General features: G+C 38.5%; 2 protein-coding genes across 4 annotated transcripts; both read left to right on the forward strand.

The window, feature by feature from the left end:
* Positions 1–405: 405 nt before the first annotated feature.
* LOC106454054 (translationally-controlled tumor protein 1) lies at positions 406–1709 on the forward strand. Its single transcript, XM_022720368.2, has 4 exons — positions 406–526; positions 903–976; positions 1065–1351; positions 1439–1709. The coding sequence occupies exons 1-4, from the start codon at positions 499–501 to the stop codon at positions 1554–1556; spliced, it is 507 nt and encodes a 168-aa protein (XP_022576089.1). The 5' UTR covers positions 406–498; the 3' UTR covers positions 1557–1709.
* A 1556-nt stretch (positions 1710–3265) lies between these two features.
* LOC106452064 (kinesin-like protein KIN-13A) lies at positions 3266–8182 on the forward strand. Of its 3 annotated transcripts, none has more exons than XM_013894079.3 (13): positions 3266–3521; positions 3620–3844; positions 4320–4526; positions 4892–5065; positions 5186–5287; positions 5439–5516; positions 5690–5771; positions 5863–6025; positions 6245–6574; positions 6755–6973; positions 7061–7577; positions 7682–7747; positions 7822–8182. In XM_013894079.3, exons 2-13 carry the CDS (start codon positions 3677–3679, stop codon positions 8005–8007), a joined length of 2292 nt encoding a protein of 763 aa, XP_013749533.1. In that variant the 5' UTR covers positions 3266–3521; positions 3620–3676; the 3' UTR covers positions 8008–8182. The 3 variants fall into 3 exon arrangements, with proteins under 3 accessions (XP_013749533.1, XP_013749534.1, XP_013749535.1); XM_013894080.3 differs by having other exon boundaries at positions 3338–3521; positions 3634–3844; XM_013894081.3 differs by lacking the exons at positions 3266–3521; positions 3620–3844; positions 4320–4526 and having other exon boundaries at positions 5186–5370.
* The last annotated feature ends 2634 nt before the right edge of the window (positions 8183–10816 follow it).

A 10816-nucleotide genomic window follows, 5' to 3' on the forward strand; every position in this document is an offset into this window, starting at 1 on the left:
CCTCAATTAATATATAAGGGATATCACAGAGATGGAAATTCTAAAAAGGGATTATCAAGCTTCACAATGACAACAGAATAACAGAGCAGGAGGAGTTGAACCTTTAGCCAGAGTTCCAGGTTACTGGGACCAAACAAACATCAAAAGAACCAAATAAAAATTGTCATAACAATGACCAGATAACCCCATCTTCAGGAAAGAAACTATCCGACCCGAATAAAAACCGGATCCTTATTTATATACGTAACCCAACTCTCGGATCCCCCACCCGAACCAGACCCGTAAAGCTTTCACGCGGCTAATATATTTTCCATATTTAAAAAAAAAAGGAAATAACCTAAAATGGCAATTTCCTATTTTTTAAATTTCCTGTTGTCCATCGGAAACCATCGACTATAAATAACAAAGTTACGTCCTCGTTTTAATCCCATCTTCGCTGCGTCTAACATTCTTTTATTCGGAGAAAGAGATTTAGAAGAACAAAAACAATAAGCGACAATGTTGGTGTACCAAGATCTTCTCACCGGTAAGCTCATTCATTCTCTACTCTCGTGTTCAATCCCGTAGCATCTTTTGTATCATTCTTTCGTGCGGATCATTGATTTCGACTTTTTTTCTCTGCATGGAACTAGTATCTCGTTAGTCATGTGATCGCTTCTTTTGATTTTCGTCAAATTTGCATTCTATTAGTGATAAGGATAGTTTTTTTTTAATATATCGTTTTTATAGTTTGCATATATCTATAATTTGATTGATTAGTGTATATATGTATATATATATATTATAATTAGTACGATTACCCTGACAAGTTTTGTTTCTTTTTTCAGTATAATTTTATCAAGTTTTGGCGAGTCGATATGAATAATTACTGAATTTTTTTACTTTATTAATTATTTTTTCAGGTGATGAGCTTTTGTCTGACTCTTTCCCTTACAAGGAGATTGAGAATGGTATTCTTTGGGAAGTTGAAGGAAAGGTCTGTTGTGTCTATCAAACACCCTTTACTCCCTTCAAAGTTTGCAAGCTTTTTGTTCTGATGTTTGTTTATTTTTTTTATTGTCCAGTGGACTACTGTTGGAGCTGTGGATGTGAACATTGGTGCCAATCCCTCTGCTGAAGAAGGTGGTGAGGACGAAGGTGTTGATGACACGACTCAAAAGGTTGTTGACATTGTGGACACCTTCAGACTTCAGGAGCAGCCGACTTATGATAAGAAGGGCTTCATCGCCTATATTAAAAAGTACATCAAGCTTTTGACACCAAAGCTCAACGAGGAAGATCAAGCAGCCTTCAAGAAGGGTATTGAGGGAGCTACCAAGTTCTTGCTCCCCAAGCTCAATGACTTCCAATTGTGAGTTTTTATTTTTTTGTCCTCAATTCAATCATGTTTTCCCTTACATGATGACAATTAATGATATGTTTTTGATACAATGTACAGCTTTGTTGGGGAGGGGATGCATGATGACAGCACTTTGGTATTTGCTTACTACAAGGAGGGTGCAACTAACCCAACATTTTTGTACTTTGGACATGGTTTGAAGGAGGTCAAGTGCTGAGTTAGAAGCTCTCGTCAGGTTACTGTGGTCGATCGGTCGCAGCCACTTTATTTTGTTCCGTGTTTTGTGTTCTATTAAAATTACCTACCACCAGTTTGCTTCTCTTCTCCTTGATTTATATCATTTAATATTAATTGAATTTTGTGGTTTGCTTATCTTATTTAAGTGTGGTTACTAAACTTAGCCTGAAACTCTAGGCAAGGATTCAAACAAATTTGATACAGATCTCTAATGGTGCATGTATAATAATAATTTGGGTTATACTTTTCCGTGATGGTCTATGCTTTTGTGATAGTAGACACTTTTAGAGCATATGATTAATGGGGGTTATTAGGGTGGAGTTAATATTTTTTTTAAGTAACAGAAAAGTGGTATAGACATCATCATCACACGTGTGGAATCTATCTGTTGGAGTTCTGTCCTCATGGTTTTCGACTTAGCTGTGAAACAAATCACATATATGTAAATAAGAACATATAAAAAAAATGTATAAGAACATTGGTGCTAACTATTTCGACGACAAAGCCGTAAATTAATGAACCGTTGGCTATTTTACATATATACATTTAACTGTATAGAAAATCAAGTTTTTTGGCTGCGTGAACTGCTCAACAAGATGATTTGTATATATAAATCTATGTTAGATGTGTGGGGAGAAGAGGACAACCAGAATGTGTTGGTACGTTTTGTGGTTCAAGTAAAAGGAAACGTGATTTGGTCGGTTTGACGTTGCTCCAACTCTCTAATGTATTTCAAAGTCATTGTCTGATAATCCTAATGTTTGTCTTGTTTCATTTCGTTTTTAGCTAAAACTCTTATTGTTAGCTCACATGGTCTCCTGTTAACCGTAAACGATGATGAAAAGTTGCACAAAACTCCTTTCATACTGTTGTTTATTCTTATTACTTAATGCTTTAGGCGAAAGCAAAAACTTTATTGATTCAAAAGAAAGTAACCCACAAGCTTTTGTTGCCCCACCTCTCCACTTTCAAATATTCTTGTACTTGTATATTATATTGGATTATTCAACACACACACACACACGTATATAGGATGGCTTTTCACAAACACATTCATACGTGTAAACATTTCAAATATTTGAAATCAAAACTCAAGAGACTTGAATAATGGTTTACAAAAGATCATATGGGTCAGTCAGCAAAGAATAACAAATAAAAAATAGTAAGCAAATAATAGTGATTATAAGATTAAATCATTATCATGTACAAAAAGTTGTGGCATTCATGTCGAGGAACAAAAAAAAAGTAGAAGGAAAAACTCATGTCATTGTCCTCGGATATATATATTCAAATCATCATCTCTCTTAATTTGTGCTATGCTCCAAGCCAATATCCTTAAATATCATAGAGTAGCTGGAATCTTTAAATACACATATCCTTCATTATCTTATCAGCTTTATGCACTTTGGTTAAATACATATAGTTCAAGAACCGTTTTTTTTTGGGGCTAAAACTTTTAGTTCAAAAACTGTTTAAAAAACTTTACAATGGTGTATATATATGTCGTTTTCATGATCTCGTTAAAAAAACACTACTGAGAATTTTTCCATTGATTATTCAGAACAAATAAGAATTTTCAGGCCGTTTCATAGAAGAAAATCTTGTGGAATGTGGATCGACTTGTTTCGCATAATATAATGTGTACTAGATAGTAACGTTAATTAAAAAAACAGGACAAATCGGTGAAAGAATCTAAAGTTAAAGGACTTGTTTGTAATTTTGTATTATTGCAAGTGTTTGTAATATCTTACTTCAACGCCTCTCTCTCCGCCTAACGTCGCTTACGGCCATAAACGGAATACAAAGACGAAAGTTTTGAACAAAGCTCTCTCTCTCTCTCTTAATCGCTTAGGGTTTTCTTTTGTTCTGAGTCTCGGATCTGATTGTGTATTTGGGGAGAAGAGTTTAAATATCGCAGATCTAAGATCGTTGCGTGTTCCATCTGGTAATCGTGTTCCTCCTTCCTTGGATTGAAAATCAGAAATATTTTTAATTTCGGTTTGGTGTTTCTGATTTTGTTTTTGGTTTGGATGATGAATGAAGAGTTGTGGTAACAGATCTCTCAAGTTGGCTCCTCAAAGAAGATCGCAGCGCGGCCAGATGCAGCACACCAACGCCGCGGCTGCGACGGCTCTGTACGATGCGGGACCCGCTAATGACGCTGGAGATGCTGTCATGGCGCGGTGGCTCCAATCCGCTGGCTTGCAGCATCTGGCCTCTCCAACAGGAGGCAATGATCAGCGTCATCTTCCTAACCTGCTCATGCAGGTTCTTCGCTTTCCCTGACTCTTTCAATCACTTGCATGCCTTTAGTTCTCAGTAGTTAATCTACTCTTCGGGCTGGTAGAAAGGATGACACTTTTTTGTATTAGATGCAAAAAGCAAAATAGTAGGATTGTTTCCTTTTATGGATATTAGTCATAATGTATCTTAAGGAGAGTTTGAAGTATTGTTGACCATCCGTGTGAGTTGGGCGAGTCTGTAACTTTTATTCCACGAAGATCATTAATTAGTGTTTGAAAAATTGTGCGAGTGTGAACACATTCTCTATCTCTCGCAGCCAGGAAAGGTGTATAAGCTCTCTTGTATGTTTGTGTCGTAGTTCGGAGAGAGATAGTGCTTATCTTGTTAGAATTTGTTTTAAGGGACGTTAGTACTTTCTCTTTCGCTTGTTTTTTTATTTGTGTGAACGGGGATGGGGAATTTGAAGGCTTCTTTGTGTTGTTTTTGCGGTATCTGCTAGGGCTATGGAGCGCAGACTGCTGAAGAGAATCAAAGGCTTTTCAAACTAATGCGAAATCTTAATCTTAATGGGGAGTCTTCTGAATCATATACACCAACAGCAGCTATGCCTTCTTCCGATGGATTTTTTTCACCCGACTTCAGAGGTGATTTTGGAGCTGGGTTAATGGATCTTCATGCTATGGATGACACAGAGCTGCTATCTGAGGTACGGTTGGAAGAATAATTAGTACAGAGAATTTTCATGGTTAAGCCCGTTAGTGCCTATAGACAATGGAAAGATAATAAATTTGCATCATTAGATTATGTTATTAATACTGGTACTGCCATTCTTACATTGAGTCCCACCTAATCAATTGGCTTGGTGCTTATGCAATCCATATGCGAGACTCTGTTACACAACATTTGCTCTTGTTACTTGAAACGATTGAGCGAGATATGTTAGCTTTGGTTAGAGAAGGTTCTGTTTGTAACTGCCGCTTGAATTTGCTAGTTCTTAGAGAAAGAGATCATTTATGTGAAAGTTATCAATTCATTGCTTTTGTAATATGTCATTTTCCTTTCTTGTTACAGCATGTGAGTACCGAACCCTTTGAGCCGTCGCCTTTCATGCCTAGTGTGGATAAAGAATTTGAAGAAGATTTTAATTTTCCAACTAATCGTCAGCAACAAACAGATGCTGAACCTTTGGGCTCATTGCCTAAGAGTGAAAAAGAGAATAACAGTGTAGCCAAGATTAAAGTAGTGGTAAGCCATTCACTTGACCACTGACCTGTTTCTTTACTACTTGCTTGCTTTATAAGTAGCGTTCATTATGGCTAGGGATCACTGAGGAAACCGTTGTTTTTGGGTGTCTTTATTCTTTAGGTAAGGAAAAGACCCCTAAATAAGAAAGAAACAGCTAGAAAGGAAGATGATGTCGTGACGGTATCTGATAATTCTTTGACTGTCCATGAGCCCAAGCTGAAGGTTTGTGTGTATTCTTCATTGAAGATAAAAATGGCATCCATGATTCAGTTGAACAACTGAACGATGGCATCCTGCTATTAAAGGTTACATGTTATCTTCATTTAATATTTTCTTGTCTGATATTGAACGAAACATAATCTTGTTGGTGCAGGTGGATTTGACTGCTTATGTGGAAAGGCATGAGTTCTGCTTTGATGCTGTTTTAGATGAGGATGTTTCAAATGACGAGGTAACTTAATATATAATTCAAGATTATTGGGCTGTCATAGATTTTTTGTCAAGATCGACATACATTATTGACCAATAATTTAGATCAGCATGCGGTTTTCCCACTTTTATAGTCCAGATGTTTTTTGATGAATGGATAGATACTTAGAAGTTGTTTGTTGTTCCTTTGAACAGGTGTATAGGGCCACAATTGAGCCGATAATTCCCATTATTTTCCAGAGAACTAAAGCTACATGTTTTGCATATGGTCAAACAGGTATGCAGTGGCATTAATTTGATTCTAAAATATTAGATGATAATAGCTTTTTCATGCTTTCATTGCCCTGATGATGGTTTACCTTATTCAGGTAGTGGTAAGACATACACAATGAAACCACTACCCATACGCGCTGTTGAAGATCTAATGAGGGTGTTGCGTCAACCAGTATACAGCAATCAGAAGTTTAAATTGTGGCTCAGTTATTTTGAGATATATGGTGGAAAGCTGTTCGATCTTCTCAGTGAGAGAAAGTTAGTGTTCTTTCTTTTTCTTTTGGCATATACATTGACCAGGCATATTCTAGCTAGTGATTGTTGTTTTGATGTCATTAAATTATCTGCCCCCCAAAAAGATGTCATTAAATTATAATATTGCCATTTTCATCATTTCATACTCCATACTCTCACTGTTGTCCACTATTACCAATGTATGTTTTGCGTTGTCTAAATTAATTAGTTATTGTCGAGCAGGAAGCTTTTAATGCGAGAAGATGGTAGACAACAAGTTTGCATTGTTGGGCTGCAGGAGTACGAAGTCTCAGATGTTCAAATTGTAAAGGAACTTATCGACAAAGGAAATGCTGAAAGGAGCACAGGTTCAACTGGAGCAAATGAGGAATCTTCTAGATCACATGCTATCTTACAGCTTGTTGTAAAGAAGCATGTTGAGGTAAAACAAACCAGACGTAAAAATAATGATGCCACTGAATTGCCTGGGAAAGCTGTTGGGAAGATTTCTTTCATTGATCTTGCTGGCAGTGAAAGAGGTGCAGACACCACAGACAATGACCGCCAGACAAGGTGAGGATGCTCTTTACCCCTGTGGTTGAGTACCGACCTACCACTAATGCGTAGATTAGTTTCTATGCCTCTTTTGGACTTGTGGATATTGATGGAATGGCACTATCTCGCTATCCTTTTACTTTAGGACCACCACTCTCCTGATCTAATGTTTTTGTTTTCACGGTGGTCTTTGCTTAGGTTTGAAGGCGCAGAAATCAACAAGAGTCTCTTGGCTCTTAAGGAATGTATACGTGCACTGGATAATGACCAGCTACATATACCATTCCGTGGAAGCAAACTAACTGAAGTGCTCCGTGACTCCTTTGTTGGAAACTCTAGAACGGTGATGATCTCTTGCATCTCTCCGAGTGTAGGATCGTGTGAACATACCCTCAATACTCTAAGATATGCTGATCGGTATGTTTTGTAGAAACTATAGCCTCTCTTGAAATTAATTCTTATGTTAGGTTCTCCTAACCTGTTTGTTGTTTACCGAATCAACAGAGTCAAGAGTCTATCTAAGAATGCTTTTGGTGGTTCCAACAGTCAGAGGAACCACCTGTCTTCATATCCTCAAGAAACTTCAGACCGCGAAGAGAAAGCCAAGAAAGTGTCGCCACCTCGTGGGAAAGGGCTGCGGGAAGAAAAACCAGATAGACCACCACAAAACTTGTCTTCATATGCCAAAGAAACTTCAGACCGTGAAGAGAAAGTGAAGAAACTGTCTCCACCTCGTGGGAAAGTGTTGCGGGAAGAGAAACCAGATAGACCACCACAAAACTTGTCTTCATATCCCCAAGAAACTTCAGACCGTGAAGAGAAAGTGAAGAAAGTGTCGCCACCTCGTGGGAAAGGGCTGCGGGAAGAAAAACCAGACAGACCACAAAACTTGTCTAAAAGAGACGTCAGGTCGTCAGACATCCCTACCTTTACAAACTTCAGGCAGAACACAAGTGAAACGGTTTCAAGACAATATGAAACCGACTCTTCGCTTGATGAAAACATTGATGCACTGCTTGAGGTAAAATACTCACTTAAACATCCATATCATAAGATGAACCTGTGAGATAGGTTTGCAAGCAATGGTAAAAACTTATACTAATAGTTACCGCATGACTTTTTCAGGAAGAGGAAGCTCTGATTACAGCACACAGAAAAGAAATAGAGGATACAATGGAGATTGTTCGCGAGGTAAGTAAACGTAAGCAAGTGACTGCGATTGTAGATTATTATCTCTCTGATAAACTTTTCATAATCTTACTCAGGAGATGAAGCTCTTAGCGGAGGTGGACAAACCAGGAAGCATGATAGAAAACTATGTAACGCAACTGAGCTTTGTCTTGTCGAGGAAAGCAGCGGGGCTTGTGAGTCTCCAAGCCAGGCTTGCTCGGTTCCAACACCGTCTCAAGGAACAAGAAATACTTAGCCGTAAGAGAGTTCCTCCTCGATAGTTGGTACAAGAAAGGAAACCCCAAAAAAAAAACGATTGTTGTGTGTGGTTCGTCAAGTGTCCATTGTGTTTGTGAATTTGGGAATATATATATTTCATTTTATTCTTATCATAAAATTATACAATTTGTGTTTACTGTACAATGAAATGTGAATTAAAACTCTTTTCTCAGTCAACTGAAAAAAAGAAGAATATAAACTTTTTTTTTTTTTTTGTCGACAACATTACAGACTCATATTGACCCTGTAAACCACACTGGTAGATGTTGATCCATGTGAACGACGAAAGACGTTTGTGTCCTGACACTGCGTGCTAGGTTATCCGCCTTTGTATTTTGCGTTCTTGGCACATGAATAATCTCTGATCGTATGAAACTCTCTTTCAGACTCTTGATATCTTCCAAATAACTTGCAAAAGCAGGCCATTCTTCTGGTGCTGAAACCATCTTCACCAATTGAGAACAATCCGTTGCAAACGTAACCTGAAATTGTCGTAAGTTTCTCATACATTCCATAGCCCATAGTAGCGCTTCCATCTCTGCATGTAATGGTGTTAGAGATGCCCGTACATTCCTTGCTCCCATCAACCCCTCAAATCCTTCTAATGTACTGAACCAACCCTGACCAGAGAAAATATCACCCTCTTTCCATGATCCATCTGTAAAACACCATCGTCCGGAAATTGACGGAAGGGACGTAACCTGTATCTGAGTTTCCATTTTCTGTTCATTCAAAACTTGTGCCTCTGCCCAGAGTATAGATTCCGTTTCTGCCAGTTTTAGAGTATCCTTAGGATCCATATCCAAATTGCTAAAAACCTTATTGTTTCTTCCTTTCCAAATATACCATAGTATCCAAGCAAACTGATGATCCTCCATCTGTGGAACAACCCTCCAAAAAAGATGATCCATATTCGTAAAAAGAGAACTCGTTGGGAAAATGACTGGATTTGTTGGTATCTTTGAAAGAGCCCAAACCTGAAGTGCTGGAGGACATTCGAAAAATACATGGTTAATCGACTCCTCCTCCGCTCCACATCTTGCACAACAAATCTCACCTTGCATCCCTCGCGCCTTCAGATTCTTCTTAACTGCTACACACCCTGATACCAATTGCCAAAGAAAATGTTTTATTTTTGGTGGACACCGGATTTTCCAACAAAAAGCCTTCAGAGCATCAACTGTTGGTCCCATCAATAATGGTGGTCGTTCCCTATCCGGGTAGATCCGCTCTACTTGGTAGCCTGATTTAACCGTAAATCTTCCATTGTTTGTGAAATGCCATCCTTCCCTATCGACCATCTGATTTCTGCTCAGTGGTATACTTTCTATAATTTTCACATCCTGTGGATCTACCAAATCCCGTAGGGCCTGCGAATTCCATTTTCGCGAAATGGGATCAATAAGTGATTCCACTGTAAGATCTGGATACAAATTGTGTTGATTTTTGTTGGCTGGTCTCGGGCGAGTGGTTGGGAGCCAGGGATCATTCCATACAGATATAGAAGAACCTGTTCCCACCCGTTTGATTAGTCCTTTGCTTACCAGAGATCTAGCAGATACTATACTCCTCCAGCCATATGACGGAGAGTATGAACGGATCGGTTCAAGAGGTGAGGCATGCCTATAATACCTCCCCTTGAAAACTCGAGAGAATAAAGTGTTTGGCTTTTCTATCAGCCTCCATAACTGCTTACCAAGCATTGCAGTATTGAAATCAGTTATATCCTTAAAACCTAAACCCCCATCTTCCTTACTGACGCATACTTTGTCCCATGATTTCCAATGCAGTCCTCGTGAACTACCTCCAGGACTCCACCAGAATTGTGCTACAGCACCCGTCAACCTTTTTGTGGTTGCCTTAGGTAAGCGATAACACGACATCGTATGGTTCGGCAATGCCGTAATCACTGATTTAATAATCACTTCCTTTCCTCCTTTTGTAAAAAACTTAAAAGTCCAACCATTGACCCTACTATTTAGACGATCCTGCACAAAGCCGAAAACTTGAATCTTCGAGCCTCCAAGATTCTCTGGTAATCCTAGATAAGATCCCATTCCCCCCAAATTCTGAATACCCAAAATATCTCTTAACTCCTGCCTGGTCGATTCCTCAATCTTATGACCAAATTGAATCGAAGACTTTTCAAAATTTATCAGTTGCCCCGAAACCATCTCATACTCTTTTAAAATCCTGAGAATAGTGTGACATTCCTCCTTTTGAGCTTTGCAGAAGAACAAACTATCATCCGCAAAAAAAAGATGTGAAATCGATGGACATGCTCTGGCTACCTTAATTCCTGTTAATTGTTTCCCTCTCTCCGCCTTCCTGATATTTGCAATCAAAGCCTCAGTACACAAGATAAATAAATAAGGAGACAATGGATCTCCTTGTCGTAAACCTCTTTGTGGAACAATGAGCCCTCGTGGTTGTCCATTTAGAAGAACCCTATATTGAACCGAGGATATGCACTCCATCATTAATTTAATCCAATGCTGATGAAAACCCATCTTCTGTAATAAAGCTTTAATAAATTCCCATTCTATCCTATCGTACGCTTTACTCATATCCGTTTTAACTGCCATATACTTTCCTTGACACGCTTTATTTGTTCTTAATCCATGAAACATTTCCTGAGCTATAAGAATATTATCAGAGATCAAACGCCCTGCCACAAATGCCGATTGCGTCTCCGAGACGAGAGAGGGTAAATAGATTTTCAACCGTTGACACAAAACCTTCGATATTATTTTATAGCCCACATTACATAAACTGATTGGTCGCAACTCCGTCATCCTTGTAGGCCTTTCT

The sequence above is a fragment of the Brassica napus genome, chromosome A5 (assembly GCF_020379485.1).
Source record: "Brassica napus cultivar Da-Ae chromosome A5, Da-Ae, whole genome shotgun sequence".
Lineage (NCBI taxonomy): Eukaryota > Viridiplantae > Streptophyta > Magnoliopsida > Brassicales > Brassicaceae > Brassica > Brassica napus.